This window comes from Helicoverpa armigera, chromosome 30 (assembly GCF_030705265.1).
Source record: "Helicoverpa armigera isolate CAAS_96S chromosome 30, ASM3070526v1, whole genome shotgun sequence".
In the NCBI taxonomy this organism is placed as follows: Eukaryota; Metazoa; Arthropoda; class Insecta; order Lepidoptera; family Noctuidae; genus Helicoverpa; species Helicoverpa armigera.
This window is the reverse complement of record NC_087149.1, coordinates 4,188,874-4,215,400: the sequence shown is the minus strand read 5'-3', so window position 1 is coordinate 4,215,400 and position 26,527 is coordinate 4,188,874. Positions and strand designations below refer to the sequence as shown.

Here is a 26,527-nt window from a genome sequence, read left to right as displayed (position 1 = left end):
GCATTGTTGCGGCGGTAGTTTATATACTTATTCACATTCTTCTGTACGACCACAAAACTGTACTTAAACTTGCCGCCATAGGTATTTCTGGTCATGTTAGGTCCTCCTCACTGTGTGGATTATTTACTTTTACTTTCGCAAGCAAAAAGTAGCCCAGGACAAAGACATAACAGTTAAGGATTGCCATGAAATGAAACCACAACTAAAAATATAAAAATTGTTTATTATTTACATCACAAAGCGTTCAACTAAATCTAAACATTAACTATAAATTAAAAATACGACTAGAGTTACGAACAACATAGATAAAGATGGCGTAATTTTCGCGCCAAAACCACAAGTGAAGTCTGTCATATTTGACACAAAGAGTTCGAGGTTGTATGAGATTTTGTCGTAAGGATGAGTTTTTAATACAGCACTTGTTGCTAAACTTTTAGTATTACTATGGAATATTACTTCAGTTTCATGATTAAAGGGCCCATACATTGAGAACATAGCGTTGTGGAACGGCGGATGTTTGCCAAACAGTTGGTCCAACTTTGTGAAGACGTTTATTATCTCGTGTTTGCGGATGTCGGTGACATTTTTGGCGACAAATATGTGGCCAAGGTTGGACCAACTGACGAAGCAGTATTTCTGGTTGCCTTCTGGACAGAGAGGAACGATTTTCTTAACTTCTTCTGATGTTGCTCCTTTTTTATCTGCAAAATAAATGAAACATTTCAGTTAAGCTTTTTTTCCAATCAAATAAAAATTGGGTAATCACGTTGTATGTCATAAAGGGGAAGTCAAAAGGTTGAGTAGTCAAAACGGGGAAGTTAAAAATTCGAGGAGTCAAAATAGGGATGTCAAAAACTGCGAACCTTATTTTTTTTTAACGGTTAATAGTTCAACTGTAAATCTCACCTTTAAAAGCATTAAAAGTAGCCATACTAATAAAAGCGACATCACTCTTCCCTTCAACAAGAGAGTTCAATGCCTCCATTTCTCCAGCTTCATAACATTTCTTTCCATCAAGCCCTGGAGCACAGATTTCTTTAAAATATCCTTCTACATAATCTTTACAAGATATTTTCTCGTGGTCTGTAATGTAACGTTGAACTGAATGCCAGGCAGCGCCATCGTAGCGAGGGAAAGCGGCTCGTTTGCCGCGTAAATCGGCCATCTTGGATATTTTGGCGTCGGCGTTCACGTAAGCTACTATCGTGCTTGTTTTTTCGACGATTGGCGTTACTTCGTGCAGGACCGGTGTTAGAGAGTAGTCTCTGAAATAGGTTAAAGAATTTTCGATTAGATTTGCAAGAAAAGCTGGGAAAAACTAAGGTTTTTTTTTAATTTAACGGAGAATGATTAAGGTAGGTAATGATAGAGCAAAGGTGTCCTTTTTCTTCGGAATGGAATTCAAATCTATCTAATCATAGGATACAAGAAATTCCTCATGAAACCAATTGGATGCAATTGAATTTTAATGTTCTACATGGATCATCTGCATATCTGACCTCAATCCAGTTACCCTTACAACCCAATACACCTCTGCATAGCGTTACATAAACCCTTGGTAAGACAAATTCAATTCTGATTTCTGCCTACCTGTTACTGCTGCCCAAAGATGATCAAATGACAGTTGGGACCTACTGTCTTCCAAAACACAGAAGACTAAAACTTAAATTACATATGTACGTGCCTTCAGAAACACGAAGGACTCTTTCTTCTTATCACCTACCTAAGTCCAGCAACCAGCCAGTCACTATCAGCAGCAGTAGCATCGCAGTCCCCAGCTTCCACAGCCGCCATGCACTCCTGGGTGCTACTCCTCATCACGCACTGCAGGGGGGGCGCTATGCCGTACACCGCGCCCGCCTCGCTTAGCCATTCGCACTTGTTTTTCGCTAGGAGTGAGGTGGTGCAGAAGTTTATGTGTCTGAAATTGGAACAGTTTTGGTTAGGTCAGGGTGTCCCTTAGTACCTCCCCTTACCACATAAGGGAGTGCAGAAGAGAGTAGGTACATAAGGGAGTATATACGAAGAGCACATAAGAGAGAGACATAGGAGTAGTACATAAGGGAGACAGGGGGAGTACATACGAGAGAGATATAGGGGAGTACACAAAAGAGATATAGGGGGAATACATAAGAAAAATATAGGGGGAATACACAAGAGAGACATAGGGGGCGTACATAAGAGAGAGACATAGGGGGAGTACACAAGAGAGACATAGGTGCGTACATAAGAGAGAGATATAGTCATAGTACATCGGGGAGAAGGTACATTTAATTACATTAAAAACGGGGTATATGGAAAGACATTTATGCCGTCGATAAACTTGCAAAAAGTATGTCGGAGCTACTAAGAATCCTCACCTAGGCGGATGACATCCAGCCTGACTATAAGCTTCACGGAAGCCATCAGCTCTTGCCAAGTAGTCAAGCGGGGCTCGAGGAGGATGGAGAGGCTCCGGCAGCGCCTGGTTGCTCTCCAGCAGTGCTGAGAGGGCGCCGCGCCAGTGCCGGTCTACTGTCACCGAGCTGTTCGTGAGGGCGGCTGCTAACTTGCCTACTGCTTCTGATGCTTTTCTGGAAATGAAGAGTAGGGTTAGCTTATAGCTTAAATGTAATAAGTCTAGTGGCAGAGTCGTAGTGTCCCGGGTCGGGCCGAAATGGCTTTCTGGATTTTTGGAACTTTTCCAAAGCCAAAGCAGTCCGTAGTCTGGATATTGGTGACTGATGCTGTGCCTGGAATCTCTCCGGTGGTGTCGGATTGTCGTGTCGTCGGGCTAAGAAGGTGAATGAATAGTGAGTGCACCTGTGTCTGCGCAAATGCTTATGCACTTTTCTATATATTACGCAGGATGTAGCTGGCTGGTTTCCTTGAACAAAAACAACCACCGTGGCCGAAATGGGATACGAAATCGAGACTTCTATTACATCATTTTTTTATCCAGGAAGCTGCTTTAGAAGTGCAGTCCCAATTCTAAATATTTTTTCGGTGTTCTAGCTCTCATTCATCAAGGAAAGCCACTCCAGTATCGCATAACAGATTTCCCACAGAACATAGGTTAAACGATAAGCTCTAGTAAATAAACAAATGAACGAGAAAATCACACATACCTCTTAGCAACAATAACATTCCAAGGTCTTCTCAGCCAGACGCAGGGCTCCTGCGTCAGATCTCGCCAGGTGCCATCCCGGCAGAGGTACGCGAAGTTATCCGCGCCTGATAGACTTGAACTGTCATTGATCTGCAATGGAGATAACAAATACATGAGTTTAAAACGGCGAAATTCCACTGGAGTGCGGCACTGTGACATACAGAAAATGTTTCTTCTACGAAGAGCTCGTGGGCAATTCAAAGCTGCGCGAATCAATCGATCGCAAGGTTAAACAACTCTTGGCAAGGTCGGTCTGTGGACCATTTTGTCATGACGAGTTCTTACCTGTTTCGGAAAGCACGATAAATTATGCCGGCTGTCATTTGAATATCTTTGACAGTCGTTACGTGTTGAAAGAAACCAGTAAATCTGACACTAGTCATACCAAGGGGTATTGGGTTGCCCGAATAACTGGGTTGAAGACTGGTCAGCTACATCTGGTTAAACTAGAAGCCAACCCCAACGTTGTTGGGAAAAGGCTCGGCATATGAATAGAGCTCACATTAAAATAAGCAGCGATGTCATCAGCCTCCCCCCACGTGACGTCACCAACTCCTTCGGTTAAACAAGTCAGGGAGCTTGTGTTGCCCCAGTAATCTAATTACAACCTTACGTCAAGCAAATAGAGCTCACATTAAAATAAGCAGCGATGTCATCAGCCTCTCCCCACGTGACGTCACCAACTCCTTCGGTTAAACAAGTCAGGGAGCCTGTGTTGCCCCAGTAATCTAATTACAACCTTACGTCAAGCAAATAGAGCTCACATTAAAATAAGCAGCGATGTCATCAGCCTCTCCCCACGTGACGTCACCAACTCCTTCGGTTAAACAAGTCAGGGAGCCTGTGTTGCCCCAGTAATCTAATTACAACCTTACGTCAAGCAAATAGAGCTCACATTAAAATAAGCAGCGATGTCATCAGCCTCTCCCCACGTGACGTCACCAACTCCTTCGGTTAAACAAGTCAGGGAGCCTGTGTTGCCCCAGTAATCTAATTACAACCTTACGTCAAGCAAATAGAGCTCACATTAAAATAAGCAGCGATGTCATCAGCCTCTCCCCACGTGACGTCACCGACGCCTTCGGTCAGGCATGTGAGGGAGCCAGTGTTGCCCCAGTAGCGATCCGCTGCAGTACAGGATCGAGCGCAGGCGGCGCAGAGTGAAGGGAATTGGCGTTCTGGAAGAGAAAGATAGAGGAATTCATGAGTATGCCTTCAAGTATAAGTTGGTTGATGTTCCTCGCGTTCACATAACGGTAATTGCTGAGGATAATACCAGATAGACGGATAAGTAACAGCTTTTCTAATGCCAACTCGTCATCGTCATCATCATTCTCCTGCCACTATCCCATTTTTTTTTGTATAGATAGGTAAATGTTATAGCTATAAAATAATCAGGCATACAATGCCTTCTGAAGAAAGTACCTGTTACATTTTACCATTTTTGAAGTTTAAACTTTGTTGCTAGCGGTTTTACCCGCATCTCGTGTGAACTACTCGGTACACCCTGATAAAAAGTAACCGAAAGCTTTCTTCAATAAATAGACTATCTAACACTGAAAGATTTCCCAAAATTAGGGCGTACATCAGTGTTCATAAGCTTTATAATATTAGAAGAGATTCTGCTAGTATACTTACTAAGTTCATCATCGCGGTTCTTATCAGGCACCCAGGGTCCTGCCTTGCACGCCTTGCCGTAGAAGTCAGCGAGAGCCTTCAGCTTGTTCTCAGTGTTGGAGCGTGTAGGGTCGCAAACACGTTCCAGGACTAGTGATTCCAGATACTGGAAATATAGAGAAAGATTTGATTTAGTTTATATCCTTCGAGAAAAGACAGCCATGTGCCACTTCTTCCCCTCCTTTGAGAAAGTTTCTAAAACCCACAACTTCATTTGAGACCGACCTAGGAATCGAACCAGAGACCCCGAGCAAGGCAGTAGCGCTTGCGTTTACGTCACTTACAGAAAACGAAATTCAAACTCGAATTCAAAACCAAAACAACAACAACCAGAACATCCTTGGCAGTCGTTACAGGTAGTCAGAAGCCAGCCACTAGACACTAGTCTAACCAAGGGGTATTGCGTTGCCCGCATAACTGGGTTGGGGAGGTCAGATAGGGCAGTCGCTTGTAAAACACTGGTACTCAGCTGCATCCGTTTAGACTGGAAGCCGACCCCAAGATAGTAGTGAAAAGGCTCGGAAAATGATGATTTTTGTCCCCAACTTACCCCAGACAGAGTCTCGCTAAGCGGCCGCAGATCATCCATGGTCTCCCCCGGGTGGCAGAGCGTACTGTTCTTCAGCACGGCATGTAAGGTGGACGAGCTGTCAGGCAGGATGCGTCTGTTCACTATGGCGACTATATTGCGGGCGTACGGTCCTGAAATCGGAAGAGTTTGGTTATGTAGCTGATATTGCAAATCTTTCTAATATACACGTTTTTTTTTTGTATTGTTTTACTAGGATAGTTTTTTTTGTGTTGTAAATATCTATGTATATAACTATGTAAATAAATAAATAAAGTATATACCTACACGTAAGTTCGTGTGTACGATTTGGATGTTTGATCGTCTTTTACGAATAATCTGCTGAATGAATTTTAATGAAAGTTGGCAATAGTAGAGCATGTAGGTATATCAAGTGAAATATAGGCTCATTTTATCCGAGACCGGAAAGTAGTTCTTTCAGGAAGCGGGTAAAACCGTTGACAGAAGCTTTCGTGGATTTTTGTGCATTTTTCTAGCCATTTTGATGAAACTTTGCAGTATGTAACTTATTCTTTACAGGCTTCATTTTATTCACACACTTACGTAGAACATAGTTCTGAAGGAACGTGTACGAAGTCACTGGAATCATCTAATCTCAGAATATACATAAGAAGAAAACACATATAATCCTATAAATACTCACTAGCTCTAAACCTGAGCTCGTTGGTGACCAGTACATCGATGTTGGCCCACTGCGCCGCGATCAGGTCTTCAGGGCTGAACACGCCGAAGTCGACTGTTCCTTTACTGATTCGTCGAAGGCAGTCTAGTCTGGAAAACAATAGATTATGTTTATTTTAAGTTACTTATTTGTATAAATAAGAGTATTTATCACATAATAATCATAAAAGATGAAAAGGAATTTTCGAAGTAGACTGAAAATCAGCACTTTTTGAGTGTCAAAGACAACTACCAAAACCCTAGCCCTTCACCACTGCTTATGTGATTTTGCTGGGAAGAAGTGGTGGAACACTAATAACTCCCCAGTTATACCGCTCTAATTTTGTCTTTATTTATTAACCAGCTGGTGCCCGCGACTTCGTCTGCGCAGGTTTAGTATTTCGAACAATATGTTTACAAATTGTAGCCTATGTGTTATTCTGATGTATAAGCTATATTATTGTAAAGTTTCATTAAAATCCATTCAGTAGTTTTTGCGTGAAAGAGTAACAAACATCCATACATCCATACATACAAACTTTCGCGTTTATAATATTAGTAGGATTTATTTAAATCAGGCATATAGTTAGAAGGACCAGAATGAAAAGATTGCCGTTTTACGGGTGCTCTCCAATTGCATGAAATTTAATGAGCCTAATTTCTAATAAACATATTTGACGTTGACTTTGGCTAGCACACATCTTGCCTAACTAACATACTACCGTCTGGCTTCCATACCAACACTACTGAATCTATGGACATACAGATATGTAGTCTCTTAGATTAGATTGCAGATGTAAATCAGGTACAGGAATAAAGATTTTAATTACCTGTCAGTCCCCAACACACATTCGACGCCAGCTTTCTCCTTGTCCAGTATGGGGCAATGCGTGGGCGCACGCTTGTACAGCCCTCGGCCTTCCACAATGCAGAGGCGCACTGTCAAAAGAATTAATAATTTAAGATTTTAAAAATATGCACCTACATATACACACTTAGTTTAGAAGGATTGTTTAGGAAAAGGTTTTTCAAATCGTGCCTCCATTTGCATATGATGCTGAGTTAAAAAAATGAGAACATAGGTAGGAAACTATATTTTCCGATGAAGACAAAATTCCGATGTTCTCAATTATTTATTAGGTATAATCAATTGTGGTAATTAAGGCTACGCAGTTCATAAGTGACTCTGTCTGTTTGTTTGACTTGTCAGGCTTTCACGCCAAAACCACTGAACCGATTGTTAAGTCTGGTACTCACGTAGAAAGACAAAGCCTGAGAAAGGACAACCTTTGTCAGAAGCTATAATAAATAAAGGTTCTTAAAAATACATTTCATTTTGTAAGCATAATCGTACGCCCACATAACTTTGCTTTTAACATGGCCAATTAAAAACATAACAAATGACTAACAAAACAAATATGATATAATGACATGCTCTTGACCTAAATACAGACAATAAGAAGGTAAGTACCTACTTTAAATTAATTATGAACCTCCTCCATCGTAGCTGGTTAACAAAGGATGATAAATTAGCAGTTTTAACCAATGTCAAAAGTCTTGAATCATTACAAATAAGCATAAAAAACGTCTGTCTGTATTATGTTTATAAAATGCAGAACATAAAACTAGTTGGTTTAGGCGGTTCTACCTCATCATCATCCTCCGAGCGTTTTTCCCAACTATGTTGGGGTCGGCTTCTAGTCTAATCGGCTGTAGCTGAATGTAGCTGAGTACCAGCGCTTAACAAGGAGCGACTGCCTATCTAACCTCCTCAACCCAGTTACCTGGACAACCCAATACCCCTAGGTAAGACAGTTAGACTTAGTGGCTTCTAACTACCCGTAAGTCGTAACGACTACCAAAGATTTTCAATGACAGCCGGTCATTGGTTTCTAATCTAAGATATGCTAAGAACGTACATACAAACTTAGAACAGTTGCATTGGTACTTGCCTAAATCTTGCTAATTTTGAAGCAACATTTTTTTTAACGACGTCAAAAATCATCAAATGACCCCTTCCGCTGTGGGTTAGCAGCGGAGAGGGAGTGTCAGACTCTTACTGACTAAAAACCGTCGTGTTCCGTCACAGGCCTTTTATGTACCAGGGCCGCGGTATCTCTTTCGAACAACCCGCAGCCCCGGCAGGCCTTGGCCGTGCTGGGCCCTATTATCATATAGTTTATTCAGTCTTTAACACAAGGAGACTATCAAGTTAAATGTCTAGCATAACTTTTATGTGATAATATATTTTGTGTTAGATGACAAACCATTTGCATTTGTTTGTGAAGCTTTTAGTTTCTAGTTTTAATGCCAAGGTTTAGCAAGAGGTAACAAAATAGATACTTATTTAAGTAGCATTTTGTGTTTTGACGGCTAACCTGCGGTTTGTGGCGTGAGAATTTTAAAGCTAACAAAAAATGCGGAGGTTCTCAATTTGGTAGGTTTTTTTTTAAGTTTTAAGAAGCCTTCAGATATTATCAAAAGTTTGTTTTTCCTTAAAATATGTTTAAGTGCAATTCAGCAAAGTAAGAAGTAAAAGCAAAGTCTGTCTGTTCGTGATAATCCCAAAAAAAAATCTGTATGTTATGTTATGGATAATTAAAAAAAAATGCACGGCTTTAACGCCGTTTTCTATAGCTGTTATATCTACGAAGAATTTTTTGTTTGTTTTTTTTTTTACCCGAAACAATTGAACCGATTGAAAAATTATTTCACTGTTGGAAAGCTGAACTCTTCCCGAGATACGTAGGATACACTTTATCCCGGTATAAGCAGTAGTTCCCACAGGACTCGAGTGAAACCGCTGGAAAGCGACTAGCGGGTTCTTGGGCTGCGGCTTGTTGGGCTGCGGGTTGTTCGAAAGAGATACCGCGGCCCTGGTACATAAAAGGCCTGTGACGGAACACGACGGTTTTTAGTCAGTAAGAGTCTGACACTCCCTCTCCGCTGCTAACCCACAGCGGAAGGGGTCATTTGATGATTTTTGACGTCGTTAAAAAAAAAAAGGTAGGTAACTTGATTTAAAAAAGATTTAAATAATAGTTCAATCCAATCTCTCTCATTGGAGCAACATCATCTTTCGGAAACCGGTTCCCATTAACAACACTGATGACACATTGTGAGATTACGTGTCAAGCGTCAAGGGCGTTCCCCAGACGTTGTGTCAGCATTGTGTGATAGTTTCAACAAATATCATCAGGTGCCTAGGATTTTCCCAACTATATTAGGTTAACTTCTAGTGTAATCGGATGCAGCTGAATCATCTGTCTAACCTTTTTCCCAACTATGTTGGAGTCGGCTTCCAGTCTAATAGGATGCAGCTGAGTAGGTACTATCAGTGTTTCACAAGGAGCGACTGCCTATCTAATCTCCTCAATCCAGTTATCCGGGCAATTCGACACCCCTTCGCAAGACTGGTCGTCAGACTTTCTGGCTTCTGACTACACGTAAAGACTGCCGAAGATGTTCAAAGGATAGCCGGGACCCACCAATTTGAAAACGTGCCTTCCAAAATAGTTTCTTCAAAGATGTGGTAGTCTTTTTAATCAAATTATCTTGACTAATTAACGTTTTTACCTGCATAATTACCAACTTAGCTATATCTTATTGTTGGTCAACTGAATGAGAAAATTGCGAAAAAAAAAACAATTTAGTAAATGGCCATAATTGTTTGTATACTTTGTACGATGAAAAACCAATAATCTGCCAATACTGTTAGGTCCATGTTCTATCTTTTTTTAGCCTTTATAATTAAAACCCATTCTTTAATATTTCGTTTCTATAAATAGTCATACCTATATTTACCCATCTAAATTAACTTGTAACTTACCTTGTACAGATACGAGGAAAAACAATATTTGCGTAACTCTAGCGTGTCATTATTTCTCATATTGATTGTGCCAATAAGCAATAACATCCTGCTAAGTTGTTATCAAGTACTTAAGTCATCAAAAAACAAGATACATTGATGGTTTCATTGTAAAAAAAGGGGGTCCCCACCCTAACTTTGCAATTTTACAATGCCTGTTACAATTTTTTTACTTTTTCTTTTGCTAAGAGTATGTAACTTTATAATATTTAATTACATTATAATTACTTATTTAATGTTACTGCTGTTGGTTCTCCAAATATTAAATAAATAAATATTTTCTTTCGCAAATCTAGCTTTAGCCGCTTCATGATGGAACTACTGCCAGCACTTGGATAAAAAGTAAACTATGTTATTCTGATGATGTACAAGATATTTTACCGCCAAATTTCATAAAAAAACATTAGATAGTTTTTGCGTTAAAGATGAACAAACATCTATGCGCCCATCGCATTTATGTTAGTAGGATATGTAGTATACGAATTTGAAACATGGCAAAAATTGGGTCCCGTTGTGATTAACGCCCGTTCCTTCTCTGTATAAGAAGAGGTATGTTTAAGTACTATCCTTCTTTAATCTCTGCTTATAATATTAGTACATATTACCTGTTTTTAATATTATTGTACCTATATTTATAACTGTCGTTGACCAACAGTATTAGCATAAAGGAAAATGATGGATGACCGGCCTGGCGCCTTGAGGTCGCTTGATTACAGGCTCTGTTTAACGCCCATCACACCTGTCGTGTTTATTATAAATGTTATTTATGTTAGTGGTAAAATAAACCTTAGGTACTTTAAGTTTTCTTAGCAATCGGTAAGGTATATGCTTAGAAAAGTATTTAGCTTGATTAATTATTGCATTTGCGGCTAATTTGTGGGATCTTTGCTGTATGTGCATATGCATGAGAGTACTATGTAGGTATATAGTCTCCTACATCCTGCACCCAAGCCTCGATTTATTACCTCGGGGTATTAAATGCTAAAAAAACATAGCATTTAAGTAAGTACCTAAAAACTTACAGGTATTATTAAAGCTAAAGCACAGATTACTAAATAGTGGCTAAAGTTTGCATGAATGATTGTTCCTTTTTCACGCAAAACTACCAAATTGATTTCAATTATAAAGCTTATATAATATCAGGATAACATACAGGCAAATATAGCTAATACTACTAATAGTTACTATGGTTACTTTTTTCCGGATGCGGGAATAAGTTTCCTCAGAGAACGAAAACGCTGGCAGAAATTCACAGTAATTCATTTACTTTTTTTAGTAAAATAAGCCTTAAATGTTACATAATATACACCGCGACTTTTTAGTCGTCTTACAAAGGTGGTCCACTGAATGTATCCGACATAAAATACCACTAGACATGATTATTAATTTTATAGCATTAATTAAGATAATAGGTGCAAAGAAAAATAAATAATACATTAGAAATAAGAAACATCCTGTTAATAATGTTTACGTATCAAACGGTAGAAAGTAGTACCTTCCCAGCGCTCGAGTCGAGTGATCGTTCCATCTCCATTTTTTACGAGACAAAATATCGTAAGCCAATCTAGCACAGTCCACGTGGACTGTCATCCAATGAGATTCAATCCACGAGCGGCACGACGGCACCGCCAAAGACGACGACGGCACTTTTCAAAGAGTCCACGTGGACTTTGATAAATGCCGCCTTTTACTTAAAAATTGGTTTTAAAGGTCATTCTGTGGCTCAGTTGCCGTCCGAACACCGCAAGTGGAAGTGTGCGCGCACTACCGGTAATCAAGTGTTGTTCGCGATCGCTACGAGTGAATAGGGTATACGTCTTGCATGATGAGTGATAGGAACCGTCGCTACTCGAATATCGAGTATCTACAAATGGTACGCGTGCACGCAATAGCTGGTGACAATTTAAGGGAAGCAAGAAGATTGTACGCTGCGCCTAACAATCTAATAATGTTACGGAACCGAGGAGTGATCAACCCGCACGAAATAAAAATAATAATATTGGAGCGCGCGCGGCGCGTGTGACTGTTGTGCGCCCTGAGCCGCGTGGGGCTACCGGTAACCCAGCGAGCGGTAGGCATTTATCGCGCGCGAGTACAGAGAGTGACAGAGGCCTGATAATAGGTACGTCATTGTCAACTTACATCACTTTGTTTTGGTTTTATTACGAAAAATGTTTCTGACGGTCCTAAGCCCGTAAAAGTATGAAGGAAGAATTGGAATTAAGTGTTACAAGTTAAGTAAGAGTGCAAGTTTACAAACTGCTACATAATGAGAACATTAAGATTGCAATAGTAAGAAACTTATTTTGCGCTAGGGTGAATGAACTTTGATAAAGACGCCGAACCGCGCCGCACCGCGCCGCTCCATTGATAAAGACTCGGGCCGCGCTCACTACAGGGTGTTTTTATAATCTATGTTATGCGTCATAATAATGAATTTATTTTTATTTTTGAATTATTCAAATGTCATAAATATATATATTTTCTTAATGAACGTGTTCTAGTCATTGGATACATGAAGTGGGCTGCCGTTGTAAGACGACTAAAATGTCACGGTGTATATGAACTGTTACATAATAGTTCGAATGGTATATAGCAATTAGTAAATAATTAGAGCGAACGTTAGAAGCGTCTGATGCTAATTAAGATATGCCTGAAAGGACATCTTTATGCAAACAAGTTCAACCAACTAAAACTGAAATAATATCGGAATTGCCTATTTTGCTTGGACACAGGTGCATTCACTATTCCTTCACTCTCATAGCGCGATGGGACGACAATCCGACACGACCGGAGAGAGATCACAAGCAGGACCGACATTCACGTGCTCTCTGATGCACGTATTAAAAATAATACTTAAAAAAATTATAATGTTGAGAAGGTCCCAGTTTTCCAAGCGGTATCGGGTTGCCCGGGTAACTGGGTTGAGGAGGTCAGATAAGCAGTCGCTCCTTGTAAAACACTGGTACTCAGCTGCATCCGGTTAGACTGGAAGCTGGCCCCAACATAGTTGGGAAAAGGCTCGGGAGATGATGGCAAGCTACAAAGATACTTATTTATTCAAAGTTTCATTTCATCATATTATGTGTTACGCATACTTATAAACGTCAACTAGGAAACCATAAATAAACTCGAAGAAAAACAATAGACTAGGTGATGTCACTTGCAGTCGCCTTGACACGCCTCGGAACCGCATCGGAACTGGTTCAGCAGTTTTAGAGAATTGTTACAGAGTCGCGTGAACTTGTGCATAAATTAATCTTGTGCTCGTTTTATTTAAAAACAACTTAGTTGAATAAAAATAATTTGAATAAAAGCGAGTTTTATCTAAATGAGTAGGTACCTATTTGTTGCCTTTCGTCTAAAATACTGAAGAATTTTTTTTTTCAATACTAAATACAGACCTAGTTTTACAGAATATACAGATATTGGATACCTACAGTTTATTTATTTATTTTAGTAGGAATTCCAACAAGAAAAACACAACTTCATACATAAAAAAATACAAACACAACCATGCAATGTGTTTCCTCACTGAAGAAAACGTACTATAAGTAAGTTCTTCAGGATACAAGGAGAACCGCAGGATATCAGTATTCAGTAAACGTCATAGTTTTCTGCGAAAAACTACTGAATAACTCACTCAATCATTGTACGCTCTCTTAGGAATATATTTATTTACATATAAAAACCACAAAATCACACTCGTATTTATTTTTAGCCATTCTTTAGAAGACTACTAGTAATAAATTGATATTTCTTATAACAAAAGTGAGGTCACCAAAATTCCCTGTTACGTAAAAATGCATCCAAGATGGTTGACCACTTTTCCTTTTAAAGTTCTTCTTTTGGGGTTCCGTACCCAAAAGGTTTGTACTAGCCATTTTCCCATGGTTTCACCCGCGTCCCGTGGAAACTACTGCTGATATCCGGAAAAAAATAGCCTATGTTACTCGGGAATAGGGCTGCCATTCGTCTTGGTTTCCCCGGATTTGTCCGGGGAAAACCCGGACACTTTTCATGTAAGGAAGCACCTCATTGAATTTAAGTATGTTAATAGTAAATGGATTACAAATTAGGTATTATTTTGTTAAAAAAATTCGCACTCGTTCGGGGAGAAAATGCGATTTACGCCAAATGTCCGGGTTTTTTAATGTTTGTCCGGGTTTGGCGAAATTCGAGATGGCAGCCCTACTCGGGAATAATCTAGCTTTCCGACAGTAAATGAGTTTTTAAAATCGTTTCAGTAGTTTCCAAGGCAAACAAACAAAACCAAATGTTTCATTCGTATTATACCTTTTAGTATAGAAGTAGGGATGATGTTTCCTCTTTATTATATTAGTAGGTATACTCGTTTGAGTAGGTATAGATAGTACGGAACCCTTCGTGCGTGAGTCTGACTTGCACTTGACCGGGTTTTTTGAAACTGGTTGAAATGAAAGCGAGGGTGAATCATTGTTTTATTGGTGTATTTATAGGTTGCTGTTGACCATATGGTTAAGTATTTTCTTTTTAAAAAGCGATAATTCTTACAACATAAGCATCACCTGACTTTATTTTATAGGTAATATTATGAGCTTTCAAGGAACTTTTCATTGCTATAAATTATAATAATAAATAAATCTAGGAAGCTTCATCATTTGAATTACTACCTAATTCTTTTAGACTTACCTAATGTTTAAACTATGTAGGTATCTCTGTTTTGTTCTAATACATAAAAAAAAACGTTTTACAAATAAAAACCGGCCAAGTGTCGGACTCGCGCACGAAGGGTTCCGTACCATTTCACGTTTGTTGTATAGGAACCCTACAAAATATTTATTGTATTCTAGTTTTCAGTATTTTTTTTTTATAGCGGCAACAGAAATACATCATCTATGAAAATTTCAACTGAGATACAGCCTGGTGACAGACGGACGGACGGACAAAGGAGCGAAAACAATAGGGTCCCATTTTACCCTTTGGGTACGGAACCCTAAAAAGCACCAAAAAATACTGTTATGTACATAAGTCTAGAATTATTCTTCGGTGTCTAGAAGATGTAGCTATGTTTATTTTCCTAACCCTAAATTGAATTCAGGAGTTTATTTACCTACCTAATTAAGCATTATATGTATGTAAGTAGGTATACAATATCAATTTTTTGCCACCATTAATCAACTACCACAGACAAAAAAATAAACGAACTCAACAGCCAGCCACAATAAAAAGTATTTAATGCAAAAACAAAAAAAAATCAACCGCATGCGGTCTGTGACCTTGTAAAAGATTTATTTTGTACTAGCTGTTGCCCGCAACTTCGTCTGCGTAGGCAATATAGAATAGTCAAAATACTACTTATCCCGTAGGTGCATTCTTTCACGTGACAGTATAATTAGGATTAGCACTTAGCAGTCGCATAGATTCATTGATTAAGGTTGTGTTGTGGATGTGACCATTTATCTAAACAAAAGAAGTAAAGTTTGTGACGTTGTGAATATCTCTGGATTTAGTCAGCCAATTTGGAAAATTATTACGTATGGTGCGTAAGTAATTTTCACAGGAAACAGTTATAATCTATGTCTTTATGCTTTGAGTCTGACAAAGCTGTCATTTGTACATTCTCTGCAGCTGCTGCGACTAATCAGAAGCCAGAAAGTCTGTCAGTTTCACCATGGATATCGTCTTGTGTAGTGAGACTGGATTGAAGATAGGTAGATAGGTAGTCGCTCCAAGCAAAATATTGGTACTCAAACAGATTCGGTGACTGGAAGCCAACACCAACATAGTTGGGGAATAGCTGGATGGATGATAAAATGAGTCATCATCATCAGCAGGCGCATAGGGTAGGATAGTTTCACTACTGGGGAGAAACACTTGTATGACGGGGATTTTCTGTGCACTTACTCACTATGGTAAGGCTGACCCCACATTAGGCGTGCGCGATCCTCGGGCGTTTGAGTAGCGCGGGCGTCGCGAGCACGCTGCATGAACGTCGCGTTTTGCTGCCCTGCGGCATGTGTGAAGAGTGCAAGCGACGCGCTCGTGGCGAGCACGCGGCGCTCGAGTTGCGTTCTTACCCCTTCGCCCGCTATCCCCGCCGCCCGCTAAACCCCTTAGCAGTTAAACGTCAAGGAGAGCGGCGCGTGCGCGCTACAAATGCCGCAGGGCAGCAAAACGCGACGCTCACGCAACGCGCTCGCGTCGCACGCGCGGCGCCCGCGCTACTCACACGCCCGAGGATCGCGCACGCCTAATGTGGTGGCCTAAGCCGGGACTCCACCGAAATGTTTGCATTAGTTCACGAATAGGCAAAATGTACGTATCTGAGAGAGTCCACTTCATGTGTTCGTACTTGAAACCTGCAGCTTTGCCACGATTTTCAAAATGTACGCTTGCAATTTGTCATTTCTTGGTGGAGAAACATAGCGTAACTCTTGCGGAGGACGTTTATATACCATATTTTGTGTCACACAGGACGACAGTAAGTATCCACCGAAACACTTTCAAAGATCTGATGGACGAACAAATCAGACCTAACTTGGTCACCTGGGGCCAATCAGAGCTCTATGAAGCGATAATACGCTTTGGCTCCTACTGTTATTGTGGTTTCTGAAAATTTATTCACCTCATTCAACGATGAATGTAATTCTGATGGTACTATTAAGAACACTTGCTTAGCGCAGAAGCTGACGTTGGCAGGTCGACTCTTTTGACTTCTCGAATAGGATTACCATTGGTTTTTGTGTAATGCACACCTGCAATGCATGCTGGATTAGGATAGGATACAGGTGGATAGGATTTGCAACAGAAAACAATTCTGTCTTTGTGATTGAATGACATCAAACGTAGTTTTATATAAAAGGTGTTTTTTTAGACTTGGCTCGGGTCTTACTGAGACTGTTCGTAATCGTGACCAGTGTATTTGCGATCAGAAGTTGAAAGTAAGCATGTCTCTGGTATGCGACGCGCAATTTGTACGTTTTCAGACGCATAAAGCATTTTACGTGTGTATGGTATTAAATCGAGAAAGCTCCCATTTCTTATCTGCACTTTGTATCTGGGCTTGTTCTCAAAGCTACAGAATCCTACATTACATACCTACCTCACGCTTAGCAGCGCTTGCGAGAGACAGATCCTCCTTTCTTTTAGGATTAAGTTTACATATTTTGCATCAGAAAAAATAATTAAGGTCTACTTAATACTACTACCTCAAAGTAATTTGTTTTAAGGCCACCACATTAGTGGAAGATAAGCTAAACTATGTTTATGAAAAAATCCTGATATGAACTCCATCTGTAACTTTAAATGATAATTAATTGTTATACTAAAGTCATCATTTTTGACATAATGTTCAAAAAATAATTTAGATGGCACCGTTTTAAATTTGGCTGAGAACTATTAATTTTCCTTTCATCAAGGTAATAATTATAATTGGATTTTGATGTGGCACGGCAAACTGACAAACACTATTGAAATGTCTATCGAAAAATTACACTACGTGTTAAAATATGGTGAATTACGGAAAATACACAACTCCATCTGTTGAAATAATAATCCTCTATAAAGAATGTATGGTAATTTATTGTCATTTACCACCTCGCTCCTTTGACAAATTTTATGTATTTTATTTAACACAGATTACCACAGATGGAGCTACTTTAACCTTGGCTAAACAAAATTTTCATATTTTTTTTCTTCCGAAGTTACTTATGAAGGTGTGATTTTCTGTGTAAAGGTTAATAATAGGCCGATCAACTAATATAAGTACAACATTCAAATGTACAGTTTTGACAAACAGATTGCGTGTCGTAATATTTTACATCTTGAATTCACAAAATTAATCATATCTTTTGATAGAGTGAATCGATTTCGATGAAACAAAAACTAAGTAATACCCCAAGTTACGTAGAATGTTTGTATATAAGCATTTTCTGCATTGAATTCGTAGATTTTACGTGAATCCCGAACGAACAAACAGATAAACAGATAAACAGACAAACAGACAAACAGACAAAAATGACAAAAATGATGGAAATGGGTTCTGTTAGTTATCCTTTAACATGCTGGCTATTTTTTTTGTCAATTTCTTCAATGTACAAAAATTACTTTTCTACAGATTTATTATATGTATAGATGATATTAATGAGACTAGTAGACGCCCAATGTGTTTACTCGTACTTATTACGTATTTAAATATTATTTTAAGTATTGAAAATCTTGGCACTATTTTGTGTTACAATGCATTGTATCTTTTCCGCGTTTTCACCCGGGTCCCGTGGGAGCTACTGCTCATACCGGGATAAAATATACCTAGCTTTAGTTACTCGGGGGTAATGTGGTTTTCCAATAGTGTAAGAATTCTTTAAATCGGTTCAGTAGTGTCAAGGTATTTTGGGTACAAACAAACAAATGAATGTTTCGTCGTTATTATATTGCTACAGATTAATTGAACACAAATACAAAATCGTTGAACTTGAGTTTTTTTCTCGGAAACCATGTTCAGGCTGTATGTGATATTTTCCTTGATTCTGGATTTTTCTTTCACGCACTACAAATTCTCGAAATTGTAAGACGACAATTAGCTACGTAGATGATATATTGAAATGTCGAGAGATTTGAGTTCCGTTCTGTAAAACCAAAGGCTATAATTTATCTTTCAGATAAGTTCCTGATAGCCAAACAGAGACTTTATCAGTAACTGGTGAAACTGGCTATCAATCTTTTAATTATAAAAAATAAAATGATTATGACCTCCGTATAAGTTCCTGCCTGATACCCATCTTTAAAAGGTTTTGGGAAATACCCTAGATAGACATTTATACATAGGTATAGCCTTAGATTACTTACACACTGCAGACTAAACAAACACTAAACTAAACAGTCGGCCGATAGTTGGCCATTCATATCATAACATAAAACATTGTTGAAAGGTTCTTCTAACCTACAGACAGACAATGTGTTGCTGGGGAGTTTGTTGCGCCACTTCTTCTTTCCAGCAAAAACACATAGGAAGTGGTGAAGGGTGGGCGTTTTGGGGACTGTCTTTTGTAAGTATCTGACGTTCAAAAATTGTTAGAATTTTTGATTTTGACTTTATGCAAACAGTGAGTGCACAGAAAATCCCCGTCATGCAAGTGTTTCTCCCCTGTAGTAGAAATTATCCTACCCTATGCGCCAGCCTGATGACTCATGTCATCATCCATCCAGCTATTCCCCAACTATGTTGGTGTTGGCTTCCAGTCACCGAATCTGTTCGAGTATCTACCAATATTTTGCTTAGAGCGACTACCTATAACTAATTATTATAGTAGCGATTAAATGAAAACAAGGAAAGTTTAGGAGGAAATTCGAAGGTTCTGTATGTGGGACGAGAAAAGGAGCCAACAGGAAAGTCGTTCAATTAATTTCATTTCAAAGGACAATGTTTTAATTAAATTTTTATTGCTTCATATAAACTTGAAATATATAGGTTAGGGATAGAATATTAACACGTGTATAAAATTTTTAACAATTATTTCATTGAATTCAAACTAACGAATTCCCAGTGTAATTGATTCTATGATATTATTGAGCATGAATAATGAATTCCCAGGATTTTTTACATACATATTTTAATCTGCTAAACGAATTGCTCCAAAATAATTATAAGGTACGCATAGGAAAGTGTTTTGCGAAAGATACTTAACTTACTTATAGTTATCGGCACGAATCTAGAGCTCTGACCTACATCTGCGAAGAAGTGATTTATTAACAAAGAACCAATCCCGAGTGACGGCTATGACGCGATGCGCTGCGGGCCAATCACCGCTGTAGCCCGCTCCCGCGCCTCACTTCATACCACAAAAGGGACCCAATAAATTACTTCTGCGCAGGTGAAGGTCAGAGCTGAAGATTCGTGCCGATAACTATATATAGGAATCAAACCGCATTTGTATCTATAAAACTACGTACAAGTATCATATTTCCATCTCTATCTATCTTAACTACAGAATCTACCACAATAATCGTAAGCATTTCTATAAACAGGGCCCCGATTCTCTTAAGTTAATAATGTCAAAATCGAATAGAAATCGAATCGCAATATGATCGCAATAGCAGTTTTAACCATATCGGGCATTCTGCTACTAATAAAAGACCAATCGTATTCGATTGACATTTGATTGGTGTGCGATTGGTCTGCTATTTTGGTGATTTTGGTCTATACGGTAGTTTGCTGTACAATCATTTTGCAATCGTAAATCATTTGCAGAAAAAATGATTCATTATTGAATGACAGAAAAGGATAAAAACGTTTATTTCAAAGAAAAAATAGCGGAATGCCACATACGCTTCAATCGTAATCGAGTCGGGATTGGATCTCAGTCGAATCGAGTCGAACGTCAATCGTATGTCGCTTAAGTAAAATTAGGAGAATCGGGCCCCCTAGTTTACAAAGACCTATACATACCAGTATCGCTATATGTTCTTAGAAGAATACAAGAGGCCAAGTTATTCAAGAAAAGTTATTCCATTCAAAGTTTCAGAGAGTCTAATACAAGCTAAACACCTGATCTTTGTAATGTGCGTACTACCATTCATCTTCACACTGATTTATGAGCCCAAACGAACTATCGGCCGACTAAAAGTTTGCAGTGTGCTCTTATAAAGGGCTTATTACACTTGACTAAATTCAGTCGTCTAAATGATTCAGTCACTAAATTCAGTCAAATGTAATCGCATTTAGGAAGGTATTTTTCATGAAATTATTTAGAAACCTAATTAGACAAACCTAATTAGACGACTGAATTTAGTAAAGTGTAATAAGCCCTTAAGACAAATAAAGAAATAAAAAAATATTACTCGCTTACTCACTGGCACGTGAAGAAAAAAAAACAAATACAAAGTGTTAATTGTGTCTGTGGAGGTTTTAATGTAAATTTTATATTATTTCACTTTTAAATCTAAGTTTGACCTTATCTTTGTTAGTTTTATTGTTTGTTTTACTTTATAAATGAAATCCGGCATGATATACAGACTGTAGTACCTGCTTAGGTAGTTTTATCCTGAGTTATTAAGTCATTGTGCCAGCGAATTCACTCACATGGGATCCACGCACCCGGAGATAAAGTAGCCTATAGCTTAATGGACTTAGATAGTTCGTAGACATAAACTGAAATATTTTTCCAAACATAGGTATTCATCAGCTTATTTAAGAATGAAAAAAAAGATGTATTATTTATTTACAATACCAGTCTGATAATAGTCTGACACCAGTCTAACCAAGGAGTATTAAGTTGCCCGGGTATGGGTTGAGGAGTTCAGATAGGCAGTCGCTCCTTGTGCTCGGCTACATCCGGTTAGACTGGAAGCCGACCCCGACATATGTAGTTGGGAAAAACGCTCGGAGGATGAGGATGATGTATTTTTATTTACAATAGAATGCAAGCCATAAAAATTCAAATATTTTTTGGTGCAGTTGACAGTTCTGACAGTCAGTTCAAAAAATGCTGGAAACTTCCCTAAATTCCTTAGATTTACTGCTATCAACTGTTAAACATACGAGACCACTATTTTTATTTATACTAGCTTATAGGTACTAGCCGCTGTATAATAAAATAATAAATAGCAATCTGACTCAGAACAAAAGAAAAAAGCAATCAAATAACAAAATATTCACCTTAAAAACGTTTCCAAAACATTAACAATTCCTAAAGCTAAATAATTTTGACATTATAACACGTTTTTGAAGGTCCTTCACGCGATGCGGTCAAACTTGCTTTACAATATGGCGGATAGCAAGATGCACGCTTAATATTATTATGTATGTAAATGGATGTCACATTCTTGATACTGATAATAAGTTTTGTATTTAAAGGGAGTCACGTGACAAAAGTGTTTTGATGATAGAAGTATTCAGATTGTTAAAAAAAACTTTAGGTGCATCGGTATAGACTAGAAGTCGGTGTCTAGTGGATTACTATATGGTTATGAGAGTGACGGAATATGGAGTGCACCTGTGTCTGCGCAAATGCTCGTGCACTATAACATGTCCTGCGCAGCTGGCTGATCTCCTTACACGAGAACAGCCGCCGTGGCCGAAATCGATCGTGGACGCCTGTTTGTTTCGTATCGACTGATAAAAGACGGAGGTACACGCGCGAACATAAAAAAACAATACAAACATCTGAATTGAGAAGCTCCTCATTTTTTGAAAAGTCGTTTAATGGATATATCTTCCTTTATTCTGTTTCTTCATTGAATCGACTTCCTAAAACTTGGGCAGTTGACTTTCGTCTTTATAATAGTCGCTTCTGCCAGCGGTTTCATCCACCCGAGTCATATGGGTATGTGCCACTTCAGGCACCCGAATAAAAAATAACATAGCCGTCCTCGATAAATGGACTAAGTATCTAACACTGAAAATCAAAATCTTTTTAATTCACATAGGCCTTTGCAGGCACCTATGAAACGTCACATTAATTGCACGGTTCCAAAAAGTTGGTCTCATGGAGAAGAGCCGGCATGAAACTCCATAGACTAGAAAGATTTTCCCAAAAGGGACAATAGTTTAATATCATATTAGCGCGTTCATTTTATAACCAAACTCTTCAGCTTTATAATATTATCATAGATTCTTTACAATCAATCAATTATTATAAAAATTGAAATAATTAATAAATGCAACTACCTGTCTACTTACCTACTTCCAAAATTATCCCTAAGCGAATCATAATTTATTCAATTTTGGCGGAAAACCTACATTGGACTTCCTTCCTTAAAATATACCATTAAATTTTTGAGGCAAAAAGATAAAAAATCTTTTGCCTTTTCACCATGTCATTTACCCACAACAACACAATTAATTATCATCTTACAATTTTGAGAATTTGTAGCGGATGTACAGAAAACCCCCGAAGCGCCCGAATCAAGGAAAATATCACATAAAGCATGAACAAATTGATTTCCGAGAAAAAACCTTAAGTTCAACGGCTTGTATGTAAGATTAATCTATAACTATATAATAAAGAAAAAACGATATTTTGATTGTTTGTTTTGTACCCTGAAGGCTCCGAAACTACGGAATCAATTTGAAAAAATCACAGTTGGAAAGCTACGCTGTTCCCGCATAACATCCTACTAATATCCTACTTCTAAAATGTAAAAGTTTGTGAGAATGTATGGATGTATGTTTGTTAATCTTTCACGCAAAAATGGCTGGACCGATTTGTTTGTTTGGTATGTAGATAGGCGATACCCTGGATTAACACATAGGCTATCAACATACCACACGGGCGAAGCCGCTAGCGGAAAATACTACTTAATATAAAAAAGAAGAATCATTATTTTGTTTGTCAGCCGTAAAGGCTCTGTATTTCGGATGGCACGATAAACTGTAGGTCCCGGCTATCATTTGAACATCCTTGGCAGCCGTTACGGGTAGTCAGAAGCCAGTAAGTCTGACACCAGTCTTAGCAAGGGGTAGGTATTGGGTTGCCCGGGTAACTGGATTGAAGAGGTCAGAGGCAGTCGCTATGTATGTGAAACACTGGTACTCAGCAGCATTCGGTTAGACTAGAAGTCGACCCTAACATAGGAAAAAAGGCTGGGAAGATGATGAGTCCCCTAAAGGCTCCGAAACTACTGAATTAGATATGTAAAATTCTTTCACTTTCCCTAGTAACATAAGCTATATTCTATCCCGGCACGGGCAAAAGCTCCCAAGGGACGCGGGTGAAACCGCGGGAAACAGCTAGTCCCTACACTCCCTACTAATATTATAAATGTCACTCTGTCTGTCTGTTTCGCTTTCAAGTCTAAACCACTGAACTGATTTTTATAAAATTAGGTACAGAGATAAAGTGCACCTTGAGAAAGGACTTTTGAAGAATTCTCTTGGAAACGCGATATAACCGAACTCTACGCGGGCCAAGCCGCGGGCGGAAGCTAGCTAATAAATAATAAATCCGCAAACTTTACCGGTAACCTCGGAACGGCTGCATCAATGATGATTGGGTTTTTTAGAAGGCCCATTATAAGAACGAGTTTTTAGACGAACCATTATGTCATAACTCGGGTTTTTTGTGAAAAAAAGCATTGAACTTTGTATGTTCGGCCTTTTTAGCCGACTTCGAAAAAAGAGGCTTCTCAGTTTGACCTGTCTGTGTTTGTGAGCGAATACCTATTTCACGTTTGGACCTTAACCGATTTTCATGCGATTTTCATCGTAGTTTTTGTCCGACTAAGGAGAAGGTATATTATTGAAGTCGACTTAATTTTTTTGTAAAACTTTTTTTACCTAAATGTTAAAACCTAAAGATTTGACTAAACGTAAAATGCTCTAAGAAAGACACCAAGTTACTGCGATCAATCTCTTAAATCACTGGCTACAATCAAAATCAATTAAATAATAATTAGTAAACCACTTAATTACAACTATTTACTAAAATAAAAATAAGTTGAACGAGTTTTTAAGTCAGAAAAAGTAGAGGGTAACGACATTCTTGCTCAAGACGATTTAATAGAAAAACGAAAAAAAGGTTTTATGCTCGTAAGTTCACAAGTTAGACGAGTTTTTTTGCACGGTAAGACATCTTTTTATTATATTTTTAGCTAGAAGTCTAATATTTTTTAGCCATGAATACAAATCTATGCAGACAATCTAATAAAAAAACAAACAAAAAGAAAACTTTTTTGTATTAGGAACAACAAGGTTAACAACTCGTTCAGTGCTTTTGTCTATGAAAAAAAAACTTTGACACAAAGTCAAACAAAGTACTTACAATTTCCATCATTTCCTGAACCGGTTCCTTGTGACAACACAGCTTTTACACAACAAAAAACTAAAACTAGAAACACGCTCACATTCATTTTGGCCATTTTTTAAATAAAACAACAATTATAATTTATTAACATTAAAAAAGCCAATTCGCGCCGAAATTGCTGTCAAATATTGACAAATTTATTTGACAGTTTATTTTTTTAATTCATGATTGTAATATTTTTATGCGTTCGGATACGTTTTTTGTGAAACGTCTTATATGTATATGAATCGCGCGCGAACTGAGACTTCAAGGTTTTATTACCCACATAATATACATACATAAGAGTAGACTGTAACGCGACTAAGTTAAACAGGTATGGAGTCTTTAAAAAAAGGTGGTATTCGTGTAGGTATTTTAATTTGTCGGTTAATGTTGGGCAATAATTTAGATAATGACCCTGCTTGTGATGACCGTCAATCGGTCATTAAGGGGATCGCGTAATAGCTTATTAATTGTAATATATCCGCCGAAATACTTTTCGAATATACCTATCTATACTGTCAATACATATTTTTTTGGTTTGTTCCTTAAATGCTCCGGTACTACTGAACCGATTTGCTACAATCTTTCACTGTTGGGAAGCTACTCTGAGAGTTACATAAAGCTACCTATATTTTACAGGAAAATGTTCCCCGTGGCATGTTAGAAATCGCGGGAAAACTATATTCAATATTGGACCATGGCGGCTGTTCTCAAAAGATTAGCCAGCTGCTCAGGACATAGCTACCCTTGTTCACTATTCCTTCACTCATATAGCCCGATGGGACGGCAATCTAACACGACCGCAGAGAGATCAGGCGCAGGACCTACCTTTACGTGCTCTGCGATGCACGGGTGTATCAATCACCAACTTCCAGACTACCTAAGGGCTTCTTTATGGAAGTTAAGTAGCTACTTACTGAGTCGAACCGAAAACCCCATGCACGGAAGTCGCTTTTGCAATCACTAGGACCAGGTGGCAATCAAAAGTGGAAAATAAGGAACTATTAACAACTAATATACTATTAGGCTCAAGTTAACCGACAACAAAAACCTCAGTTTTCTTAAATTTTCAAAGAAAACAGTTTTTTTACGAGAAAACGGTCGTTGATATTATAGGTGAACTTGAGCCTATCTAAATAAAAGATATATTATAACTGTACAGCTACTGTTGGTTCATTTCCTAGGTTACTCATACATAACTAAACCTTGTTCGACTTTGTTCTTAATCTTAAGTTATTCTTTTGTTTACTTTTCAACAGTGAAGGAACTGGTTATATATTTTCCTTCATTTGTTTGCCTATTAATAAAGTTGCATTCTACCAGTTCTGATTGATTAATTACTTACCATTTACCACGCCTACTCGATATTCCGGTATGAATGTTTTTAAATACATACATTAATGAGACTAGCTCCTGATTTATGGCATCGCTCATTGTTGGAAATCAGGAAATCCGATGTTCAAAAAAGTAAAGTACTTCGTCAGATTCGTGCTATACAATGTATGTATGTAGTTGCTTTGTGGACACTCCTGCCGGACCTACACTAACATTCACTACGATCTCAAGGGGCGTCAGATTCGAAGCCGCATAAGATGTTATGCAGAATACATTTAAATAATCATAATACATATGTACATATACATTACAGCGCAATCAAAGAACCAAACATTTTTTATTCATATTTTTTTTAGCTTTATAACATTTATATCTATAGATGCATCATTAGGTATTTGAGTATTATGAGTTGCATCATCTTACTAAGTACATATAACAATTAAGTAACTGAACTATTTTAAGTTGTCAAATAATTAACAATTTGA

The 26,527-nt window shown here is 38.3% G+C and overlaps 1 protein-coding gene across 1 annotated transcript; it reads right to left on the bottom strand.

Moving 5' to 3' along the window:
- Window positions 1-203: 203 nt before the first annotated feature.
- Window positions 204-24,981, bottom strand: LOC110381418 (transferrin). Its single transcript, XM_064042958.1, has 11 exons — window positions 24,684-24,981; window positions 6,905-7,013; window positions 6,058-6,185; window positions 5,376-5,527; window positions 4,787-4,931; window positions 4,175-4,326; window positions 3,108-3,238; window positions 2,361-2,573; window positions 1,724-1,921; window positions 907-1,265; window positions 204-701 (listed from the first exon to the last, which is right to left on the bottom strand). Exons 1-11 carry the CDS (start codon window positions 24,778-24,780, stop codon window positions 262-264), a joined length of 2,124 nt encoding a protein of 707 aa, XP_063899028.1. The 5' UTR covers window positions 24,781-24,981; the 3' UTR covers window positions 204-261.
- Between the last annotated feature and the right edge of the window lie 1,546 nt (window positions 24,982-26,527).